This window comes from Oncorhynchus keta, chromosome 2, assembly GCF_023373465.1.
Source record: "Oncorhynchus keta strain PuntledgeMale-10-30-2019 chromosome 2, Oket_V2, whole genome shotgun sequence".
Lineage (NCBI taxonomy): Eukaryota > Metazoa > Chordata > Actinopteri > Salmoniformes > Salmonidae > Oncorhynchus > Oncorhynchus keta.
In genome coordinates, this window is record NC_068422.1 from 69,986,176 (window position 1) to 70,012,149 (window position 25,974).

The following is a 25,974-nucleotide window of genomic DNA, read 5'->3' on the forward strand; positions in this document are numbered from 1 at the left end:
TACAATAGAATCCCTTTATTCTAGATACTTTAGTGGAGAAGGACCTATACATTTGCATGAAACAATGTACAAAAATAAACCTCAGCTTCTTGGCATTGAGAGAAAATATTCAAGCATCTCTAGAAAAGAAAGTACAGAAAGAAAGGTGAGATCAAACAATGTCTACTTTGGTCACATGTTAAACAATTGAAACGTCCTCAATATCAGATTCTTTCCAGATTCATTCCGTTAAATATAACAGCAACACATGCATACGTTCTCACTCAGACTGCAATGACAAACAGGCAGCATGTTCTCCCTCTGAGAAGAGAAATAAAACATCATGTGTTTACAGAGAGTGGATTAAACTGAATCAGAAAAGCATTGACACAATAACCTACTTAAATATGCATACCCACACACACACAGCTGTATTTACATAGGATTATGGTGCACTCAGATCATGAACAGTACTTGATCTCCTCTACTAAATAATTAAAGGGAATACTTTGCCATCATTGTGATGTCACCTTGATCTGTTACTCTGTGCCCCATCTTACTGTAGCCATACGTACGGTATGCATATGTACAGGCACATTTATTCCTCTATCTAGGTTAATGACCTTCTCAATCAATATTGTTTCTAGCTCTTGTTAGTAGCAGTCAACTTTTTGGTTCTTTACAAAAGCAAGGGAGAGTTGACTGTAAACAAAATAGCAAATAATAATTGGCTAAGGATTTGCAGATGCATGTTCTTACATTTGGAATGCATTTTTGGCTGCTAGAACACATAACATGGGTGCATTTGGAACGCACAGAGCTTAGTAGTGTGTTGCTGGTCCCCACTTGGCAAACTAGGGCCCAATTATGGAGCCTCTTGATCAACTTTTCTACATGGACCACTGTGTAGAAAGAGTTGACAAAAGGTAAAAACGCACACGATGGCAGAACACTGCACTTCACCATTCTCACACACACGCATACGCACACACAGACAAGAATGCTCAGTTCCTACTCATTTCCATAGTTAAGAAAAAAGGATCCTCCTATTTTCAGGTCAGGTGTGTAACCTGTGAGTAATATAAACAGGTGACACTTTGCATATTTGATGTGAGGGAAATCATGTTCATAATCATCTACATTGTGTAGTGTATTTGAAGTCCAACTTCCTGTTCATTAAGAGGATTATGAGAGCTTTGAATTCTCTTGTTCCACCAACCACATAAAAGACAATCACCTCTTCATACTGTTCTTATTTTCTCAACTTAAATGCCATATGAAAATGTCAGATGTGTGCAAGTTCAAATCTGTTTCTTTAGTCTGTCCTGAAATGCTCAGGGTGGAGGGCAAACCCACACCTGTGGTGCGTACATGTACCTGTGTTACCGCCTGAGGCACAGCAGGTGGCTTCCGTTAGCAAACAAAGCAATATTCAAAATGCCTGCTTTCTGCCACTTATCATCCCTAGAAGGAGCCAGGATCTTTCACCCCACAACACCAGCTGCTGTTCCTCTCATGGAAGCAGAATGACTCAATACAAAAAAGCCTTAAGACTTGAACAAGGAAGAACAATGCCTATCTTTGTGCTAAAAGACAAACTTGCATCCACCAGAAAAAGCAGTTTTGTAATTCTCTCACACTTCACTTTGAATTATTAGCACTTCTATTGGATACTTTCTCTTAGAGAAGACATTATATGTTTGGCTGACAGAAGCCACAACAACGACAACTCAAGCCCTATGAGTTAATGTGCATTTTTTTATAAATATCTCACATAATACTCAAATATCAATCTTTGAATATATATATCTCCCTATGTACAAAGTGCTTTAAACAGTGTTTGAACATTTGAAGAGCAGATTTTGTCCGAAGTTGGAACAAAATAAGTGAATAAAACTTACAGTTGAAGTCAGAAGTTTACATACACTTAGGTTGAAGTCATTAAAACTAGTTTTTCAACCACTCCACAAATTTCTTGTTAACAAACTATAGTTTTGGAAAGTCGGTTAGGACATCTGCTTTGTGCATGACACAAGTCATTTTCCCAACAATTGTTTACAGACAGATTATTTAACTTATAATTCACTGTATCACAGTTCCAGTGGGTCAGAAGTTTACATATACTAAGTTGATTGTGCACAGCTAGGAATGTCATGGCTTCAGAAGCTCCTGATAGGCTAATTTACAAAATTTGAGTCAATTGGAGGTGTACCCGTGGATGTATTTCAAGGCCTACTTTCAAACTCATTGCCTCTTTGCTTGACATCATGGGAAAATCAAAAGAAATCAGCCAAAACCTCAGAAAAAAACTGTAGACCTCCACAAGTCTGGTTCATCCTTGGGAGCAATTTCCAAATGCCTGAAGGTACCACGTACATCTGTACGAACAATAGTACGCAAGTATAAACACCATGGGACCACGCAGCCAACATACCGCTCAGGAAGGAGACGTGTTCTGTCTCCTAGAGATGAACATACTTTGGTGCGAATCAATCCCAGAACAACAGCAAAGGACCTTGTGAAGATGCTGGAGGAAATGGGTACAAAAGTATCTATATCCACAGTAAAACGAGTCCAATATCGACATAACCTGAAAGGCCGCTCAGCAAGGAAGAAGCCACTGCTCCAAAACCGCCATAAAAAATCCAGACTACGGTTTGCTGCAGGATGGACTGGTGCACTTCACAAAATAGGCCATCACAAAGCACTGACCTCAATCCCATAGAACATTTGTGGGCAGAACTGAAAACGCGTGTGGGAACATGGAGGCCTACAAACCTGACTCAGTTACACCAGCTCTGTCAGGAGGAATGGGCCAAAATTCACCCAACTTATTGAGGGAAAGTTGTGGAAGGCTACCTGAAACGTTTGACCCAAGTTAAACAATTTAAAGGCAATGCTACCAAATACTAATTGAGTGTATGTAAACTTCTAACCACTGGGAATGTGATGAAAGAAATAAAAGCTGAAATAAATCATTCTCTACTATTATTCTGACATTTCACATTCTTAAAATAAAGTGGTGATCCGAACTGACCTAACTAAGACAGGGAATTTTTACTACGATTAAATGTTAGGAATTGTGAAAAACTGAGTTGAAATGTATTTGGCTAAGGTGTATGTAAACTTCCAACTTCAATTGTATGTAATACATCTCATATTATAAGCAAGCAGGCTTTAGAAAGGCAAATTCACCAATCAACCCAGTCTTGAACGTTAAGGATGAAGTAAATAGCCATTTCGAAGCAGCTGTGAGGTTTTTGAGCATCTAAAATACTGCCAATTCTACTAAACCTTTAGAATCCACCCCTCTGGTCCCAATCCTTGTTCTACTAGCTTGAAACGTTACATTGCTCCCTCTGCAATTTGGAGAAAATAATGCAAAATATTGCCGTGTTATATGCTCCTGACCTTGCCACGTGGGCAAAACCAGCTCCGCTAAAGGAAATAAAACCAACAGAAAAAGACAGTCCCCATCATCATTAGGACTGGCAGCGCTGCAATTAAGGCTATGAACAAGCATAGAGTGGGTTGTAGCTAGCTAAGCAGCTATGGTAAGTATTACAACCATGCCACCAGCCTTCTCACAGTGGCATCTAGGAACACATCCCAGTCATTCTCTTGTCAGACCACAAGCCCTCTCTTACTAAGTCAGAAAGTTGTCCTCTCTAAAATGGGTTAGGGTTAGGCAGTTTGGCACAAAGGGGAAGGGTGGTAGATTTTGGTCTGCAGCTTTGTTATATCAATGATGAGTCAATTAGTGTTATACTATCCTCTAACATTGCAACTTAAAGTACAACTTTATAGAAATGTCATATTCACAGTCAACTGACCCATATTATGCAGATGCCTTTATTCAAAGCAATGTCCATGACGGGCATATTTCACAATGTCTGTGCTAGATAAAAGTCAGGGCCACTCCATACCTTAGCAACACTAAAACCATTAGCAAATGCCCCAAATAAAGTCTGAACTCAAATTCTGATGCAAAACGAATGGCTTACACTCAATACTTTAGTTTTTTCACTCTTCTCGGGACACAAAAGTGCTTTGCTCATTTTTGCTAAAATTCCACATAAACGTAATCTGATAAACCCGTTTTCCTCATTGGTTGGATGGTATTAACCAAGGGTCCTCTGACAGATTAGAAACATATGGAACAGACAAAGGCTTGTCTCCACACTGTGAAAGAAGAGTAAGAGAACATCCTCCTCAGCATTAGGTCAGGTGTCCTTACATTCCTCTTGAAACGTTGTTCCTTCACAATACCCCATCCAGTCATCCACCCACCTGTTGAAATGGTTTGGTGTTGCCACTCATGTGAGCTTCACACCACCCCTCTTACTCAAACCAGCCCTTATTGTCGCCAAGACAACAATGAGCTTTTCTGTCCTGCCAACAAAAACACACTGTGCTTGTTCTGAATCTGTTATACAGTAGGTGGTAGCGGTGGTAGAGTACACTGGTGATATTCACTGATATAGAACTAACATTTGAGGCAATTCATAGTTATCACCACCAGATATCCCACATACCCCTATTGAATCTGTCAGTAGATCTATGAGAATGAAATATCTAATTATTTCAATTATTTTTAGTCTTTCTCTCGCCAGTCACTGACTTAAAATGAAGAGCATCAACCAGCTATATCTATAGGCTCCAAAGGAATTATGCAAACTGCATGATTAAAATAGACTTTCACAACATGCATACTTTTCATATACATGTAAAATAATATACCATGTTACATCCTCATTTTAGTACACTAAACATGGATATTTTGTTCAGTTGACTGAAGCTAATGGAATGATGGGAACAGAATGATTCTCAAACCCTAAAAAACACTTTCGATATGTTGGTCACTGGAGAGATTTTGCACAATTTCCTGGGTACAACAAGCGTGAAACTAGAAAAACGAAAGAAAAAGGGGCTACACATCTCACAGTATCTGGACTCCTTAAATGATGGCACCCGAATAATGTGAAGAACATGTTTTTTCACCCATCACTTATAATGATTACTGTACAGGATCTGGTGTGCATTGTAGCGTCTTTGAGATATGAACATCGTGAACAATTGTTTCGTCTTCATTGTCACCACTCATGTTGCCCATTAAACATAATTAATATAATGACTTTTTCTGTTAAAATTTGTTGACCATGCACTGTCACGGATACAGTGTTACAATAATGGTTTTGAAGCACTATGCCATATTGGTTCTGTACAGGTGAGCAATGCACTGTTATGTTATTTTGCGTTTGCCTTTTTATGAGAGCTTGATGCTACTTTTGAATGTTATTTTCTGTATTATTCCTCCCAGCAAGGCTTCAATGGTTTCCAAATGGATACGCATCCTGATGCTGGGACTAGGCCAAGCTGGCCTTGTGATTACACCACTATGTGGTTCTGCACTACACTGCTCAGACTAAATGTGTATATAGATACTAACTGTATTTCCCATATAGAGGATTATGGTGTTGATAGAAAGGGTCACTTCTTAGTTTTTTTAGTAAATAAAAATTAGATTCGTTTTTTTATCGCCTGCTGTTATGTTCCTACCTGCCTCTAGCATACACAGTCTGAATCCTTGTGCCACAGAGTAAGGCCAGTCAGCCCAGTTTCCAGTCCTGCCAGCCATTGTGCAGTCAACAGGTTAGAGAGGGAGATAAAGTAGGATATATATACAGACAGACAGAAAGAGAGAGCGCGAGAAGTGGCTGTACCATTGGTGGCCCCTGGAGGACGCTGTCACACAGTGATGTCCTATTCCAGGGTTAATACTGATGTGTGTCCCCTCCCCCCTCCATACACACACAGGCAGGGAGGCAGGGACATCTGGGGCTGAGTCATCTACAGTAGGCACTTTTTCACCTTTTGGTCACAGGACTTGTCCCTGGGATCTAGGAGCCCCTGCAGCCCCCAGCAATGGAATGATAACACACTCAAATGGATTATTCTACCATTTCACTATTTGACCTTCCTTCCAAGTAAAGGGAAATGTTGCAAACAAGTTCTGCAGTCTAAAACGCATGAGGTATTCTAGTTCAGGCTGGGGTATTTTGGCCTCCGGTGGCCCCCTTCTTTTCACAACCTATTTTCATGGTTGGTGACTTCAGTGCCTGTTCAGCTCTGATACTCAGACAGTTCCACCAGGTTCATCAGACAGTTCGCTAAGCACCTCTCTACGTCTAACGTGACGTAACGCATTCATGTATGAACAGTCAAGGCCCCACATGTCCATCTGGTCTTCATGACAGAGCTGAATGGAAACTTGAACTGGAATATCCCACCTGTGCCAGAGAGACCTCCTCTGCCCCCCTGGTATGGCACTGTCACAGAACTACCACAGGGTGGCGCTGTGCTCTGGCCCCCTCTAGAGGGCAGTATCATAAACTTCCTGCTGTAGGGCAGGGATAGGGTTAGGGGCGAGGTCCCGCTGGGGCAGCATGGGAGCAGGGGGGTGGGGGTGGTCCCACACAGGGTCTCTGATGGAGGGGGGTGTGAAAGGGGGTGGAGGTCCTGGGACCATAGGGCTCTGGCCCCTCAGCTGTTCCCTAACATCCTGCTCTAGACTGGGAGGCACTACCAGCTGGTCCTCGGGGTCCTGCTGGGCAGGGGCAGTGAAGTAACCCGACTTCTTCTTTGGGGCTTCCAGGGCTACCTCGATGAGGTTGTGGCTATCTTCCGGGGCCACCACGGAGCCGTTGGAAAGCTTCTTCCCAAAGAGGCTGGAGGTAGAGGGGGACTTCTTTAGGTCCGAGATCTCTCTGCCACACACAGCCAGCAGGCAGCCATTAGTGGCTGACACCACCACGCTGTTCTGACGACGCATCTTTCCGTTGGGGTAGTCTGAGCGTGTCTTGTCCAGGTTGTGGTCCTTTGGGCTCGCGGCTGGCCCAGAACGGATCTGGAAAGCACAGCAGTGGATGTCCACCTCCACCTCCAGCTTGCTCCCATTGGAGATGACCCCCTCTAGTGGAGCCTCGTCATCACTGTCCAGCCCGTTGTCAGACTGGTTACTGGAGAAGGTGGCACAGGAGGGCTGGCGCTGGAACAGGACAGGGTGGGGCCCCCCTACTCCAGCTGAGCCGGGTCCCGCGGGGGCACAGAGCGTGGCTGCAGGGTGGAGACTACAGCGCCTCTCAGGTCGGACTGTGGGGCCAGAGGGGTGCTCGTCAGAGGCCGTGGAGCCCGCCTCACTCCCCACCTCCGAGGCCGAAGTCTCGCTGTTGAACTCTGAAGCGATGCCACTGCTGGAGGAGGGCGTGGCCGGGTCCCCTGGGGGAGCAGTGACGGGGAGGGGTGTTGGAGGGGGTCCCCGGGGTTCAGTACCAGTACTGGCGTGAGGGGGCTCACAGGTACAGCTGTCCTCCCCGATGTGCAGGGACACCACCACCGCCCCCACATTGTCCCGGCAGCCGTAGCTCTGGGCCAGCGTGCAGAGCTTCTTGGCAGCTGCGCGGGGGTCCCTCACGGCCTGCACGGTGCACACAGCCTCCTGGTAGGACACCCTCTCAAACAGCGCCCGGTTCCCCAGGATCAGGAACTCATCTTGGGAACACAGGGGCTCAGTGCGCACCCAGGGCTTGGGCAGCACCCAGGGAGACAGATAAGAGCATCCCAGGAGGCGAGAGCAGCATGTCACTCCACTCACTTTGTTATCCTACAACACAATAACACAGGAGGGGACTCTGCACTTTGAATACAAATGAATACCTCGGAGCATAAGGCATCACATCAAACGTTAACTAACAAGTAGATCTTTATGAACACAAAGGCCCTCACAAAAACGTGCATTCACACACGCCTGACTCCCCACAGTACCTCAGTGATGATCGCCTTGCTGAGTTTGACCCTGTCCATCTCTTCGGTGCTCTGCTCCAGGCTGAAGACCTTGGAGAGGGGCAGGGGCTGTCCGTCTCGACACAGCACCGCCTGGCAGCTGCCCACGTTGGCCACCGTCAGGCTGAAGTAGCTGCCCAGCTCCGACGGCTCGTGGTGGATGTAGCAGAGCAGGGCAGATGCACCCAGCTTCTGACCAGCCATGCCCAGTTTCCTGCATCATACATCACAGAATGCAACTATCAGCACATGCCCTGCAATTAGCTAGCTTCTTTGTTAAACATTAAAAGTAGACCGTTATGAATATTCATTATGTTGTTATTTGCATATGTTAGTTCCTAGCTAATGCAGTTGTATTACAGTAATACAAGCAGAATGGGTGTATGTCTGTGTATGCATGATGCTCATACCTGTGTGAGGTGAGGAAGGTGTTGCTCATGTACACACTGTCCACACTGGAATGCAGCAGCTCCTCCGACAGCACATCTCCCATGGTGCACTGCAACAGACGAGGAACTTCCTCATTGCGGTCTCCGTCGAAGACGCCATAGGCCGCCTCAACACTATCCCCAAAGCGGTCCACTGCCAGCACAGACACACACAATCTGTCCCCAAGGAAGAGAAAATACTGTTAGTATTGATATAAGATTAACACAAAAAGTGGAAAAAGTGGAAACAAAAAGTGGAAACAAAACAAGATGGCGTAGCAGTAAGTCGTCCTGTCGTGTCGTGTCCCTTGTATATATTGTTTCTTTTTCGCTTTTACATATTTTTCTTCGCATATCTCTTTAAAAACATTTTGCTAAACCTAAGCTTCCAAATACTCTCCTGCAACCCGCCTCACCCAATGTAGCTATTTTTCCTAAAGTATTTATATTTACTTCGGAACCGGAACCCCTCAACTGAAGCTAGCCAGCTAACCACCAGCTATGCTAGCGGTCTTCAGCTAACCGGTCATCTTAACCTTTAGCTCGGAAAGCTCTCGCCAGTTCGAACAACGCGACTCTAACCAGAGCATAACGGACCTATTTATTTTTCATCCCCGGATTCCCACCGCAAACGGAAAATTTTTCAGCTGGATCTTCACAACTAGCTATCTAGCTAAACCGCAACCCTGGATGATTACTCCTGGCTAGCGTTTCCACCCACTTAGCTTGAAGCTAGCCCAGCCAGAGCACCTGTGCTACCACCGTAGCATACTCCTGGGCTACAATACCCGGGCCCACGACCGGTCTATTGATGTCACCGCATGAAGAGGAATAAACAGACTCACCCCATCGCGACGTCCCCCAAAGGCTAACTCTCTAGCCCTTGCTATCTCCTTGCTTGCTAATTCGGCCTGCTAACTGCTAGCTTGTTTAGCTCCGGTCCGCTAACTGCTACCTTGTTTAGCCCCGGCATACAAACTGTTAGCTTGTTAGCACAGGCCTGCTAACCGTCTGAATCGCCGCGTCCCAAACACTCACTGGACCCGTATTTACTTTCTATCTCTTTTTGATTTTTAATTTGTTTATACCTTCCGGAAACCTGCCTCACCCAATGTGATACGGAATCACTATTATTTTTAATTTTTATAACACACTCAAGAACCTCCAGAAGCTAACCAGCTAACTAGCTACAAGCTATTTAGTCATTGTTAGTTTTTTAAAACCTGGATAACACTCGCCAGTCCAGCTTCCCTGCCCCATCCACCGCTGCCCCTGGACTCTGATCTCTTGGCTACATAGCTGATGCACGCTGGACTGTCCATTAATCACGGTACTCCATTCTGCTTGTTTGTTTTATCTGTCGGCCCCGTTGCCTAGTCAACGCCATTTTACCTGCTGTTGTTGTGCTAGCTGATTAGCTGTTGTTGTCTCACCTACTGTTTTAGCTAGCATTCCCAATTCAACACCTGTGATTACTGTACGCCTCGCTGTATGTCTCTCTCAAATGTCAATATGCCTTGTATACTGTTGTTCAGGTTAGTTATCATTGTTTTAGTTCACAATGGAGCCCCTAGTTCCACTCTTCATACCCCTGATACCTCCTTTGTCCCACCTCCCACACATGCGGTGACCTCACCCATTACAACCAGCATGTCCAGAGATACAACCTCTCTCATCATCACCCAGTGCCTGGGCTTACCTCCGCTGTACCCGCACCCCACCATACCCCTGTCTGCGCATTATGCCCTGAATATATTCTACCATGCCCAGAAACCTGCTCCTCTTATTCTCTGTCCCCAACGCTCTAGGCGACCAGTTTTGATAGCCTTTAGCCGCACCCTCATACTACTCCTTCTCTGTTCCGCGGGTGATGTGGAGGTAAACCCAGGCCCTGCATGTCCCCAGGCACCCTCATTCTGTGATAGAAAAAGCCTTGGTTTCATGCATGTCAACATCAGAAGCCACCTCCCTAAGTTTGTTTTACTCACTGCTTTAGCACACTCTGCTAACCCTGATGTCCTTGCCGTGTCTGAATCCTGGCTCAGGAAGGCCACCAAAAATTCAGATTTCCATACCCAACTATAACATCTTCCGTCAAGATAGAACTGCCAAAGGGGGAGGAGTTGCAGTCTACTGCAGAGATAGCCTGCAAAGTAATGTCATACTTTCCAGCTCCATACCCAAACAGTTCGAACTACTAATTTTGAAAATTACACTCTCCAGAAATAAGTCTCTCACTGTTGCCGCCTGCTACCGACCCCCCTCAGCTCCCAGCTGTGCCCTGGACAACATTTGTGAATTGATCGCCCCCCATCTAGCTTCAGAGTTTGTTCTGTTAGGTGACCTAAACTGGGATATGCTTAACACCCCGGCAGTCCTACAATCTAAGCTAGATGCCCTCAATCTCACACAAATCATCAAGGAACCCACCAGGTACAACCCTAACTCTGTAAACAAGGGCACCCTCATAGACGTCATCCTGATCAACTGGCCCTCCAAATACACCTCCGCTGTCTTCAACCAGGATCTCAGCGATCACTGCCTCATTGCCTGTATCCGCTACCGAGCCGCAGTCAAACGACCACCCCTCATCACTGTCAAACGCTCCCTAAAACACTTCTGTGAGCAGGGCTTTCTAATCGACCTGGCCCGGGTATCCTGGAAGGACATTGACCTCATCCCGTCAGTTGAGGATGCCTGGTCATTCTTTAAAAGTAACTTCCTCACCATTTTAGATAAGCATGCTCCGTTCAAAAAATGCAGAAGTAAGAACAGATACAGCCCTTGGTTCACTCCAGACCTGACTGCCCTCTACTAGCACAAAAACATTCTGTGGCGGACTGCAATAGAATCGAATAGTCCCCGCGATATGCAACTGTTCAGGGAAGTCAGGAACCAATACACGCAGTCAGTCAGGAAAGCTAAGGCCAGCTTCTTCAGGCAGAAGTTTGCATCCTGTAGCTCCAACTCCAAAAAGTTCTGGGACACTGTGAAGTCCATGGAGAACAAGAGCACCTCCTCCCAGCTGCCCACTGCACTGAGGCTAGGTAACACGGTCACCACCGATAAACCCATGATTATCGAAAACTTCAATAAGCATTTCTCAACGGCTGGCCATGCCTTCCGCCTGGCTACTCCAACCTCGGCCAACAGCCCCCCCCCCCCGCAGCTCCTCGCCCAAGCCTCTCCAGGTTCTCCTTTACCCAAATCCAGATAGCAGATGTTCTGAAAGAGCTGCAAAACCTGGACCCGTACAAATCAGCTGGGCTTGACAATCTGGACCCTCTATTTCTGAAACTATCCGCCGCCATTGTTGCAACCCCTATTACCAGCCTGTTAAACCTCTCTTTCATATCGTCTGAGATCCCCAAGGATTGGAATGCTGCCGCAGTCATCCCCCTCTTCAAAGGGGGAGACACCCTGGACCCAAACTGTTACAGACCTATATCCATCCTGCCCTGCCTATCTAAGGTCTTCGAAAGCCAAGTCAACAAACAGGTCACTGACCATCTCGAATCCCACCGTACCTTCTCCGCTGTGCAATCTGGTTTCCGAGCCGGTCACGGGTGCACCTCAGCCACACTCAAGGTACTAAACGATATCATAACTGCCATCGATAAAAGACAGTACTGTGCAGCTGTCTTCATCGACCTTGCCAAGGCTTTCAACGCTGTCAATCACCATATTCTTATCGGCAGACTCAGTAGCCTCGGTTTTTCGGATGACTACCTTGCCTGGTTCACCAATTACTTTGCAGACAGAGTTCAGTGTGTCAAATCGGAGGGCATGCTGTCCAGTCCTCTGGCAGTCTCTATGGGGGTGCCACAGGGTTCAATTCTCGGGCCGACTCTTTTCTCTGTATATATCAATGATGTTGCTCTTGCTGCGGGCGATTCCCTGATCCACCTCTACGCAGACGACACCATTCTATATACTTTCGGCCCGTCATTGGACACTGTGCTATCTAACCTCCAAACGAGCTTCAATGCCATACAACACTCCTTCCGTGGCCTCCAACTGCTCTTAAACGCTAGTAAAACCAAATGCATGCTTTTCAACCGATCGCTGCCTGCACCCGCATGCCCGACTAGCATCACCACCCTGGATGGTTCCGACCTTGAATATGTGGACATCTATAAGTACCTAGGTGTCTGGCTAGACTGCAAACTCTCCTTCCAGACTCATATCAAACATCTCCAATCGAAAATCAAATCAAGAGTCGGCTTTCTATTCCGCAACAAAGCCTCCTTCACTCACGCCGACAAGCTTACCCTAGTAAAACTGACTATCCTACCGATCCTCGACTTCGGCGATGTCATCTACAAAATGGCTTCCAACACTCTACTCAGCAAACTGGATGCAGTTTATCACAGTGCTATCCGTTTTGTCACTAAAGCACCTTATACCACCCACCACTGCGACTTGTATGCTCTAGTCGGCTGGCCCTCGCTACATATTCGTCGCCAGACCCACTGGCTCCAGGTCATCTACAAGTCCATGCTAGGTAAAGCTCCGCCTTATCTCAGTTCACTGGTCACGATGGCAACACCCATCCGTAGCACGCGCTCCAGCAGGTGTATCTCACTGATCATCCCTAAAGCCAACACTTCATTTGGCCGCCTTTCGTTCCAGTACTCTGCAGCCTGTGACTGGAACGAATTGCAAAAATCGCTGAAGTTGGAGACTTTTATCTCCCTCACCAATTTCAAACATCAGCTATCTGAGCAGCTAACCGATCGCTGCAGCTGTACATAGTCTATTGGTAAATAGCCCACCCATTTTCACCTACCTCATCCCCATACTGTTTTTATTTATTTACTTTTCTGCTCTTTTGCACACCAATATCTCTACCTGTACATGACCATCTGATCATTTATCACTCCAGTGTTAATCTGCATAATTGTAATTATTCGCCTACCTCCTCATGCCTTTTGCACACAATGTATATAGACTCCCCTTTTTTTCTACTGTGTTATTGAATTGTTAATTGTTTACTCCATGTGTAACTCTGTGTTGTCTGTTCACACTGCTATGCTTTATCTTGGCCAGGTCGCAGTTGCAAATGAGAACTTCTCAACTTCTCAACGAGCCTACCTGGTTAAATAAAGGTGAAATAAAAATTTTTTTTTTTAATTAATTAAACAATCTTGCTCATAAACTTAGAATCTTCCTCAAATTCAAGCCAAACAGGAATAACTCATCCATACTTGAACACAGTGAAACAGAGCCCTATTCCTACAGAGGCAGCAGAGGCTCATCCAGGCATGGCCCCCATCAATGTGCAGGGGACACTGCTTTATACCCATTGTATCCACAGGAAGTATTAGGCTTCCCCGCCTTCCCTACTATTAAACAAGATCCAGTGCCCAGGGGCCTAGATGCCAGGCCCAGCAGACGTTCACCCAGGCAGTGGAAGCTGTGCTGGGGCTGTACAGTTAGATAACTAAGTAACTCCTCCATAGATGCATATTATAGCCCCGGGTAGGGTTTAAAATAGGATGCCAGCCAAGAGGCAGAGCAGAAAAGAAACGGGCTGATATGGACTATGAGAAGCACATCCTCTTCTCAGACCATTTAATGTAGTGCTGCTCACAGCGATTCCCTGAAAGAGGAAATGCGCTCGCTAAAACCACACGTGATCTCATAATCCCATTTATACCCTCCCATCAGATTGTCATAAATTAGGGCTTCCCTCACATACACGCTCACTCACTGTCTCAAAGTAACTCTCTCTCTCTCTCTCTCTCTCTCCCTCAGCCCTCCTCCCTCCCTCCCTTCGGCTCACTTGTTCCTCTGCCCGCTCATCTCAGAGTAGCCGTGGTCCCACAGGGTGGAGGAGCCCAGGGAGTCCCCGGTGGTCATGGCTGGCTTCTGGTCCAGCTTCAGGGTGGTGATGTGACTGAGGAGAGAGAGAGACAAAGAGATGGGGGCATTACCTCACCATGCACTGGGCTGAACCATGATTCACGCTGTAGCACAAGAATATAATTTATGGCATAGCTTATCCAAGTACACCAGCGGCCTGATACTTTTTTGTGCGGCGTGACACGGTAGTCTCCGTGTGTCACCTGAACAGGTTGAGTGTTTTGTGCTCCAGCAAGAGGCTGCAGTTGCCAGTCAGGTCTAGTTCGTGCAGGGTGGCCGTTAGAGAGTCTGGCAGTAAGATCTCAGTCAGCTCATTACAGCTCAAGTCCACCAGCTACACACACACGCACGCACGCACGCACGCACACACACACACACACACACACACACACACACACACACACACACACACACACACACACGCACACACGCACACACAGGGTGGAGGGAGAAGATAACACACACACTGTTATACATTATAACATTGTAATAAAGACATATACACATCTAAAAGACATATGCATAAACAAAACACAAACTAAGGCTGACCCCATTTAGTCGACTGGTTGATTGTTTGGTCGATAGCCTGTTGGTTGACCGAGATTTCTTTAGTCGAGCAGTGCACAAGACACCTGTCTGATTCGTGCCTGCCTCAGTGGACTAATCCATTGCAGATGCCACGGGGAGGGCACAGTCCATCACTCTAAGACGTGAGATACTGAAATTGTATGTGGTTATATTATGTAAAAAATAATGCAACACTAGTAAGTCTAGTATTATTTTATAACAAATGCACTTTCTCCCGCATTGGATACGGTCGCTGTCCGCAATTCTGAAACATAACCTTCAGTGCGCCGTAGAATTGACGCCTTTCCCTATGTTGCATAATAGCAAAGTTAACCTGCATATTGGGACTGAAAACAATGTGGTGGAGCCAGCGGAAACAGATCTTGACTAATTGTCTAAAAATAATTGAGGAGAGACGAAACGCCAACTTAACTGTCAAATGTGCCTGGCTTTATAAATCATCCATATATATCTACAGAAATAAGACAGATCCAGCTCCTGTTGGCTGTTTGAGTGATTATTTAATAGCCTAATGATTCCCTGAGCACCAAGCCTCATGCAACAGCAAAATGTCAGATAAAGCAATTTCACAGATTCGGCTGTTTTTTAATCTTTGCTATGCTGTAATTTAAGCTTTACATTTTGGGGGGGGGGGTTAGTACAGACTGGTATTACTTATAATGTATTTAGTGTTGTTTACACTGTTCCAAACAGGCAGAAAAATGATATTGTAATCTAACAGCACCTGTTTGTCACACATAATATGTACCCAGCTCTCACTCCTGTAGCCTCCTTTTCCTTGATCTCCTTACTGTTATTATTACAATTATTATTATAATCATCATTATATTAATAAGGATTGTCATTATCATTAGTGGTCTTTGTATAGCAGCCTTGTATAACCACCATCGAGCTGTATGCAAAAGAGCGTGTCCTGTTTAGTCTTAAAACCATAACTTACTAAGGCCTATATTTCAATATATAGGCTACTGTATCAATCAATCATCCATTCGTTCATGCCATCACACAGCACATAAGACATTCATGCTCTGAAATGCAATCAATCATCCATTCGTTCATGCCATCACACAGCACATAAGACATTCATGCTCTGAAATGCAATCAATCATCCATTCGTTCATGCCATCACACAGCACATAAGACATTCATGCTCTGAAATGCAATCAATCATCCATTCGTTCATGCCATCACACAGCACATAAGACATTCATGCTCTGAAATGCAATCAATCATCCATTCGTTCATGCCATCACACAGCACATAAGACATTCATGCTCTGAAATGCAATCAATCATCCATTTGTTCATGCCATCACACAGCACATAAGACATTCATGCTCTGAAATGCAATCAATCATCCATTCGTTCATGCCATCACACAGCACATAAGACATTCATGCTCTGAAATGCAATCAATCATCCATTCGTTCATGCCATCACACAGCACATAAGACATTCATGCTCTGAAATGCAATCAAACATTTTTGTTTTAAAATGAAATAACAAAGGGAGCGGTGAATAATTAGCCTCAACGATAAATAAACTGCAATTCACAAATGCATGCAACTGTTTTTAGTCTGCTGTAATAAAGACGTTATATATTTATTTATTTTCATTAGAACAGACCTTGGTATACATATTTAGTGTTTTTTTTACACTATGTCAAATTATAATATTATAATCTAACAGCAACTGTTTGGCACAACACCAGTAAACATTCACCTGTTTTGAGTTTATTTTTCACATCTTCCACATGTATTTTGCTGTCATGTGTTAGTGTATTCGAAATTTGTTATAACCAATTTATTGATGAGATTATGATAGGTTATAGGTCAGGCCCTATTGGTCACGTGCATGTGATGTATACATGTTCCAAGTAAAGAGAGCAAAGCTTGAGGGAATAGGGAATGTTATCTTAAACAAATGACGTATTTCAGTAACATAACTTCAGTCAGAAACAGGTAATGGCTGAAATGACGTTGCTGCTTCAGCACGGACAGCGCAATAAACACTTGCTGTGGTGACTTTTCGCTGCAGCAGGGAGGAGAGCGAGACACCGTACACCAGTCACCCAGGCACTCACTATCACTTTTCATTTTTTAACATAATGTGCCCATCGGGCTCTTTCTTGAGTCATCTTAATTATTTAATCAAACAGTGGCTTAAAGCATCAGACAAGCTCAGTGCATATGGTTGATTTTTATTAGGGTGTGTCTGCCTATATATGGAAAAATATTTCAACCGATCGATTGGTCGAAAGAACAGGACGACTCTCGGTCAACCAATATTTTGTTTAGTCGGGGACAGCCCTAATATAAACAGATATGAGTGAAACTGACCTTGATCTCTGGCAGGTTGAGGATCTCGGGGAACACACTGATGTGGTTGGAGTGTGCTATGAGGGTGTGTAGCCTCTTACAGCTGGATACAGTGGAGGGGATGGTCTTCAGCTTGTTGCCACTCAGATTCAGCTCCTCCAGCAGCTCTAGTTTACTCAGTTTACTGCACACACAGAGCAGTATAGAGACGTCTCCACCACAGAACAATGATTCATATCAGATCTAAAGAATAGCTACAGTATATTAGGAGCAATAGAAAACATTTTATTTCGAGAGACGCAATCTCTAAAGTAGTGTAGAATACATCCACTGATTGGAGGCATTTCATAGGTACAGTAGGAAGGCAGTATAACTGGGTGTGGAGCTGGTTACCTGGCAGGGAAAGAGAGCAACTGGTTGTAGGCCATGTGCAGGACTCTGAGGTTCTGGTGTCCCACAAGCAGAGCAGCGCAGTTCTCATTCAGTTTGTTCCCCGTCAGGTACAGTTCCTGGAGGGTGCTGAGACTCTCCTCTGATTGGCTGCTGGGGGGAATTGTCTCCAGGGCATTAGCTGACACGTTCAGGTACTTTAGGCTAGGAGGAGGAGCAGAGAGCATTGTATGTAAATAGGAAAGAACCCCGGATTAATTGCCAGTGATATACAGTTGAAGTCGGAAGTTTACATACACCTTAGCCAAATACAATACAAATCATTCCTGACATTTATTTCAAGTACAAATTCCTTGTCTTAGGTCAGTTAGGATCACCACTTTATTTTAAGAATGGTGAAATGTCAGAATAATAGTAGAGAGAATGATTTATTTCAGCTTTTATTTCTTTCATCACATTCCCAGTGGGTCAGAAGTTACATACACTCAATAAGCATTTGGTAGCATTGGGTCAAACGTTTCAGGTAGCCTTCCACAATAAGTTGGGTGAATTTTGGCCCATTCCTCTTGACAGAGCTGGTGTAACTGAGTCAGGTTTCTAGGCCTCCTTGCTCGCACACGCTTTTTCAGTTCTGCCCACAAATTTTCTATAGGATTGAGGTCAAGGCTTTGTGATGGCCACTCCAATAATATTGACTTTGTTATCCTTAAGCCATTTTGCCACAACTTTGGAAGTCTGCTTGAGGTCATTGTCCATTTGGAAGACCCATTTGCGACCAAGCATTAACTTCTTGACATGTTGCTTCAATATATCCACATAATTTTCCTTCCTCATGCGGCCATCTATTTTGTGAAGTGCACCAGTCCCTCCTGCAGCAAAGCACCCCCACAACATGATGCTGCCACCCCTGTGCTTCACGGTTGAGATGGTGTTCGCCGGCTTGCAAGCCTCACCCTTTTTCCTCCTAACATAACGATGGTCATTATGGCCAAACAGTTCTATTTTTGTTTCATCAGACCAGAGGATATTTCTCCAAAAAGTATGATCTTTGTCCCCATGTGCAGTTGCAAACCGTAGTCTGACTTTTTTATGGCGGTTTTGGAGCAGTGTCTTCTTCCTTGCTGAGTGGCCTTTCAGGTTATGTCGATAGAGGTCTCGTTTTACTGTGGATATAGATACTTTTGTACCCGTTTCCTCCAGCATCTTCACAAGGTCCTTTGCTGTTGTTCTTGCACTTGTACATTCATCTCCAGGAGACAGAACGAGTCTCCTTCCTGAGCGGTATGACGACTGCGTGGTCCCATGGTGTTTATACTTGCGTATTATTGTTTGTACAGATGAATGTGGTACCTTCAGGCGTTTGGAAATAGTTCCCGAGGATGAACCAGACTTGTGGGCGTCTACAATTTTTTTCTGAAGTCTTGGCTGAGTTCTTTTGATTTTCCCATGTTGTCAAGCAATGAGTTTGAAGGTAGGCCTTGAAATACATCCACAGGTACACCTCCAATTGACTCAAATGATGTCAATTAGCCTATCAGAAGCTTCTAAAGCCATGACATCGTTTTCTGTAATTTTCCAAGCCGTTTAAAGGCACAGTCAACTTAGTGTGTGTAAACTTCTGAACCACTGGAATTGTGATATAGTGAATTATAAGTTAAATAATCTGTCTGTAAACAATTGTTGGGAAAATTACTTGTGTCATGCACAAAGTATATGTCCTAACCGACTTGCAAAGCTATAGTTTGTTAACAAGACATTTGTGGAGTGGTTGAAAAACAAGTTTTAATGACTCCAACCTAAGTGTATGTAAACTTCTGACTTCAACTGTGATGTAAATGTGTAATATCAAGTCAGCATTAGATGATATAGACAGTGTAAAATGTAGGACTTCCTCTTAAAACTGTTATGACCTGAGAATTAAATGCTCTTGTTACCAACACTCTGGCCATACATTTCCTTTAACAAAACAGATTCAGATAAAGGATGACAGGGAGAAAATCCATAAGAATACATCTTCTAGTGGTGGCTATTTTAAAACGCTGAAAAACAAATGTTGTTGACCAATGAGGCACTTTACAGCAGTCACACTGGCGCTCGATGTTTCAGCATGGGAGACAGAGTAGAGTAGGCCAGGCCTAATGGGTGATTTATCAGACAGTAAACAGTAGAGCGTCAGGCGGCTCCCGTTACAGTCCAACTCTCTGACTGGTCCACTGAGCCATACCCTCCAGAGCCTGGCATAAAAAGCCCAGTGGACCCAGTCAGTCCACCTCTACTGGAGCAGCTAAATAGGGCCACCACATGTCTATGTGAAGTAAGACATCTCTTACAGACTGCCAACCAATTTAAGCTAGATACATCATCCCCATTAAAAATGTATATTGTATTTCTACTGCATGATATAAGGAGGATGTACTGTAGGGCAGTGTTTCATTTCAATATGCCCGATCCTGTTTTGTCCTTTAATTGGTTGTTGTGGTTGAATAGAGGCTCCGGGGTTAGAGCAGCAGCAGTAGCGTCACAGGCCCTGGGGGAGACAGAGCATCAGCTGCAACCTCCAAAACACCTGTCAGAAATGGAGGGAGAGGCAGAGAGAGGGAGAGAGAGGACAAGCACCAAAGAGAAGGCTAGGAGAGAGGGTGGGTGCAAAGAGAGAGAAGAGAGAGCGGAAGGTGGATTGACCCACTTTAAGGCCTTGTAGAAGAGGCTCTCTGGGAGCTCGCCTAGCTTGTTGTGCTGGAGGTCGAGTACTTCCAGAGGGACGTGGTCAAGTAGGTCAGGCAGTCTCTGGAGCCTATTGTTCCCAGCCAGCAGCTTCCTCAGACTCAGGCTGCTGAGCAGTCTAGTGGCGAGGGAGATAAAAAAGAAAGAGAGAGAACATCTCCTGCTGTGAATTTGATCATTTGTGAAACTGGGGGAAATCTTGAGGTAAGGTAACTCCACACCCAACAAATCCATCAATGTCTTTTTCAACTTGGCAGCCTAAAGTTACCAACACAGCACAATTTACTCCAGAAAGAATAACACAGAGGTCTCATCTGCAGCTACGCCGTTGAGCCGAATATTATCTTGTTTGTGAAGGCTTTGGTCGATTCAAATGCAAATATAGTTGTGTTAAAGGGTAACGTTAAATGACGGTTGCTTTGAGCAGAGTGCTCCAGCATCACCATACTGAGATCACAGTCTGCTGACAGAAAGACGACAAGCCGTACGTTGGCTTCACACAGGCAATGAAATCCTCTCATCAGCTGACTGTCAACACATCTGCTGATGTTTTAGGGACAGTTATTTCTGGCCGGACATTGGCTAAATGATGCCCAATGTTAATCAGATTAATATGGTGCTCATCCTAATAATCATTTCAGAATGTTTAAAAGCCAAATTCGGATAATACAAGATGGACATATTAAACATGATGGACAATGTAAGTAACAGCCTTTAATCTACCTTAACAAATATGAATGTTTAGAACATCTTTAGATGAATAACTAGAGTTGGAAGTGAGGAGTTTGAGAAGGATGCACTAGTCCTCGTAGGGAGACTAACCTGGATGGTAGTTCAGACAGGAAGTTGTGTGTAACGTCCAGCACCTCCACCTTTCTACTGTCACACACCCAGTCTGGAAGGTACTCCAGCAGGTTCCTTTTCAGAGGTCACAGAGGTCACAGTCAACACAGAGGTCACAGTCAACACAGTGGTCAGAGGGGATATACGATTTCTTTTACCTCCAACTGTACATATACAGTGCATTCGGACGTATTCAGACCCCTTGACGTTTTCTACATTGTTACGTTACAGCCTTATTCTAAAATATATTAAATTGTTTATTTCCCCCTCATCCATTTGCACACAATAACTCATTATGACAAAGCAAAAAACTGTAATATCACATTTACAAGTATTCAGACCTTTTACTCAGTACTTTGCTGAAGCACTTTTGGCAGCAATTACAGCCTCAAGTCTTCTTAGGTTCGACACTACAAGTTTGGCACACCTGTATTTGGGGAGTTTCTCCCATTCTTCTCTGCAGATCCTCTCAACCTATGTCAGGTTAGATGGGGAGCGTTGCTGCACAGCTATTTTCAGGTCTCTCCAGAGATGTTTGATCGGGTTCAAGTATGGGCTCTGGCTGGGCCACTCAAGGACATTCAGAGACTTATCCCGAAGCCACTCCTGCCTTTTCTTGGCTGTGTGCTTAGGGTCGTTGTCCTGTTGGAAGGTGAACCTTCGCCCCAGTCTGAGGTCCTGAGCGCTCTGGAGCAGGTTTTCATCAAGGATCTCTCTGTACTTTGGATCATTCATCATCCTGACTTGTCTCCCAGTCCCTGCCGCTAAAAAAACACCCTCACAGCATGATGCTTTACCACAGGTGGACTCCAATCAAGTTGTAGAAACATCTCAAGGATGATCAATGAAAACAGGATGCACCTGAGCTCAATTTCGAGTCTCATAGCAATTGGTCTGAATACTTATGTAAATAAGGTATATCCGTTTTTTATTTTTAATACATTTGCTAACATTTCTAAAAACCCGTTTTCGCTTGGTCATTATGGGGTATTGTGTGTAGATTGACGAGGATTTTTATTTATTTAATCAATTTTAGAATAATGCTGTAATGTAACCAAATGTGGAAAAGTGAAGGGGTCTGGAAACTTCCCGAAAGCACTGTATATGAACTGGAAGCACTGTATATGAACTGGAAGCACTGTATATGAACTGGAAGCACTGTATATGAACTGGAAGCACTGTATATGAACTGGAAGCACTGTATATGAACTGGAAGCACTGTATATGAACTGGAAGCACTGTATATGAAAAAAGGTACCAATATACCAAGTTCATGATGAGGAGAAGAATGTTGATGGAATAATACCATTACCATAACAATACCATAACACCTTTTCCTTACTGATTGAGAAACTGAAGCCCTGGCCACACAGCACTCACCGTGATAGATCCATCTGTGTCAGCTGGTTGGGTACTGGGTAGATGTTGACTGTGGTCAGGCCTGTGGGTACAGGAAAAGCAGTGATCAGCAGCCAAGCTAGTGATGGCTATATGCATTATGTAACAGTATCAGTGGTAGAGGGCCTGGAGAGACAGGGCCAGGGAGGGAGATGCTCCACTCACGGTTGCTGCTGGCGTGGAGCGTGCGCAGGGTGAAGCCACTCAGCGTTAGCGCCCTCAGCTGGTTTCTCTGACAGTGCAAGGTTTCCAGGCTACAGATGGAGCTCAGATCCAGGGTGGCCAAGTGGTTGTCCCTCAGGTCCAGCTGGGTCACCTGCTTCACTGCCTCCAGGGCCTCACTCTTCACCCAGCGCAGACCGTTCAGCCTGCTTACAGTACACAGCATTAACACGCAGGCCTCATACGGTACACAGCATTAACACCCAAGCCTCATACAGTACACAGCATTAACACCCAGGCCTCATACAGTACACAGCATTAACACCCAGGCCTCATACGGTACATAGCATTAACACCCAGGCCACATACGGTACATAGCATTAACACCCAGGCCTCATACAGTATACAGCATTAACACCCAGGCCTCATACAGTACACAGCATTAACACCCAGGCCCTCATACGGTACACAGCATTAACACCCAGGCCTCAAACAGTACACAGCATTAACACCCAGGCCTCATACAGTACACAGCATTAACACCCAGGCCTCATACAGTATACAGCATTAACACCCAGGCCTCATACAGTATACAGCATTAACACCCAGGCCTCATACAGTACACAGCATTAACACCCAGGCCTCATACAGTATACAGCATTAACACCCAGGCCTCATACAGTATACAGCATTAACACCCAGGCCTCATACAGTATACAGCATTAACACCCAGGCCTCATACAGTACACAGCATTTAACACCCAGGCCTCATACAGTATACAGCATTAACACCCAGGCCTCATACAGTATACAGCATTAACACCCAGGCCTCATACAGTATACAGCATTAACACCCAGGCCTCATACAGTACACAGCATTAACACCCAGGCCTCATACAGTACACAGCATTAACACCCAGGCCTCATACAGTATACAGCATTAACACCCAGGCCTCATACAGTACACAGCATTAACACCCAGGCCTCATACAGTACACAGCATTAACACCCAGGCCTCATACAGTACACAGCATTAACACCCAGGCCTCATACAGTACACAGCATTTAACACCCAGGCCTCATACAGTATACAGCATTAACACCCAGGCCTCGTACAGTATACAGCATTAACACCCAGGCCTCATACAGTATACAGCATTAACACCCAGGCCTCATACAGTATACAGCATTAACACCCAGGCCTCATACAGTATACATTAACACCCAGGCCTCATACATTAACACCCAGGCCTCATACAGTATACAGCATTAACACCCAGGCCTCATACAGTATACAGCATTAACACCCAGGCCTCATACAGTATACAGCATTAACACCCAGGCCTCATACAGTATACAGCATTAACACCCAGGCCTCATACAGTATACAGCATTAACACCCAGGCCTCATACAGTATACAGCATTAACACCCAGGCCTCATACAGTATACAGCATTAACACCCAGGCCTCATACAGTATACAGCATTAACACCCAGGCCTCATACAGTATACAGCATTAACACCCAGGCCTCATACCTCAGGCCTCATACAGTATACAGCATTACAGGTACAGTATACAGCATTAACACCCAGGCCTCATACAGTATACAGCATTAACACCCAGGCCTCATACAGTATACAGCATTAACACCCAGGCCTCATACAGTATACAGCATTAACACCCAGGCCTCATACAGTACACAGCATTAACACCCAGGCCTCATACAGTATACAGCATTAACACCCAGGCCTCATACAGTACGTAAGGGAAAATGAACCAGGGGCTATGCGTTCACGACGTGGTGTGTCCCAACACGAAGCGCTAGAGTAGTGGAACTGACCGTCCACGGAGTTGCATTTTCCAGAGAACACACACAGCCCCAAGTTGATTCTCCCTTTTATACCATAATAATACTATAATTTAACACATTTACCGCTAGAAATGTGTTCATTTAACAATGCCAATCATGTTTTCAATTTGACTTTGCTTTCAAAAGCAGCTCAAACATAGAACATGAATGAACTATAGCCATTGAATTCTACCCTGCTGATATACCATGCATTATAGGGAAATAATGCACACTCTTAAATGCCCTTCAAGCCAATCAGAAATGAGTATTCAACAATGCCATGGTATAAACAGCATTATAAAATGGGTGGTTTGAGCCTTGAATGCTTATTGGTTGACAGCGGTGGTATACCACGGGTATGACAAAACGTGTATTTTTACTGCTCTAATTACATTGGTAACCAGTTTATAATAGCAATAAGGCCCCTCGGGTTTGTGGTATACGACCAATATACCACAGCTAAGGGCTGTATCAAACGAGTCGTGCCTAAGAACAGCCCTTAGCCATGGTATATTGGCCATATACCACACCCCCTCAGGCCTTATTGCTTAATTTACACACAGGTCTCATACATATAGAATTAAGATATTAACATCAACATGATGTTAAAGCACTGGCTTCAGACAAACAGAACACTGGGTTACAATGCTGACCGCAGACAGACAAGACAGAATATAGTCAGCAACTAGAAAAAAAGTATTGGTGCTCCTCCTCCAAACCAGAGGCCAGTTCAGGTGAGGAGTGGAGAAGAGCAGTAGTCCATCCTCTTTGCCTGGCTGATGAGTTCCAGACTGGCCCTGTGTGTCTCCTTGATCTGATTTCACTCTCCCTTTTATGAGCCCAACTGGCCTCCTAATCCTGCAGGCACCCAGCCCCCATAAATCCAACCCATCCCTCCACCCAATAACTCATTCTCAAGGTGAGGCAGAGAAAGAGAGAGGGAGAAAGAGAGAGAGAGAGATAGAGGGAGAGAGAGAGAGGGAGATAGAGGGAGAGGGAGAAAGATGGGAGGAGAGAGATGAATAACGACTAAACTTTAAAACAGTGACGGGGAATCAAGAGGGTGATACTGCAGGTTTTTAGGGGATCAACCTCACTATCAATGTAATGGCTGCATCAGAGCTGGATAGAGAGATGAGAAAGGCATTTTATATGAAAATGGCTGGGTGAGGCAGGGTCAGGCATCGGGGTGGGGTGCATTTGGGGGGGGATACATTGAACCGCTGCTGCCAACTCTCTGTGAGATTTACTGACAGGGGAGATCTTATTACCATTGTGTATTGATCCTGCATTATGCATGCTGTGACTGATGAGTCGAGTGTATACACTGAGGGATGAGAGAGGGAGAAAGAGAGACAGTGAGGGAGAAATAGGAATAGAAAGAAAGAGACGGAGGGCCCGTACGAGGGCAGAGTACAGACTGGTCTAGTTCCTCACCGCAGGTCGATGTTCTTGAGGTGGCTCATCCTGGCAAGGATCCCCAGCTCCAGGGTCTCCACCCTGTTCCCAGACATGGCTAGCCTGTCCATGCCACTCAGCCTATCCAGCACACCAGGGATGTGGGGGAAGTTGTTGAAGGAAAGCCCC

General features: G+C 45.0%; 1 protein-coding gene across 1 annotated transcript in view; it reads right to left on the reverse strand.

Moving 5' to 3' along the window:
* Positions 1-25,974, reverse strand: part of LOC118362400 (PH domain leucine-rich repeat-containing protein phosphatase 2-like) — a 62,780-nt gene continuing 36,806 nt past the window's right edge. The window contains exons 8-19 of the mRNA XM_052481711.1: positions 25,825-25,974; positions 22,540-22,742; positions 22,357-22,417; positions 20,956-21,051; positions 20,096-20,251; positions 17,413-17,613; positions 17,041-17,203; positions 14,318-14,448; positions 14,035-14,148; positions 8,232-8,426; positions 7,804-8,035; positions 1-7,642 (exon numbers count right to left, since the gene is read on the reverse strand). The exon at positions 25,825-25,974 is cut by the window's right edge and continues 81 nt beyond it. Of these exons, the coding sequence (XP_052337671.1) occupies positions 6,353-7,642; positions 7,804-8,035; positions 8,232-8,426; positions 14,035-14,148; positions 14,318-14,448; positions 17,041-17,203; positions 17,413-17,613; positions 20,096-20,251; positions 20,956-21,051; positions 22,357-22,417; positions 22,540-22,742; positions 25,825-25,974 (2,992 nt within the window). The 3' untranslated portion in view covers positions 1-6,352. The remainder of the gene's footprint in view (positions 7,643-7,803; positions 8,036-8,231; positions 8,427-14,034; positions 14,149-14,317; positions 14,449-17,040; positions 17,204-17,412; positions 17,614-20,095; positions 20,252-20,955; positions 21,052-22,356; positions 22,418-22,539; positions 22,743-25,824) is intronic.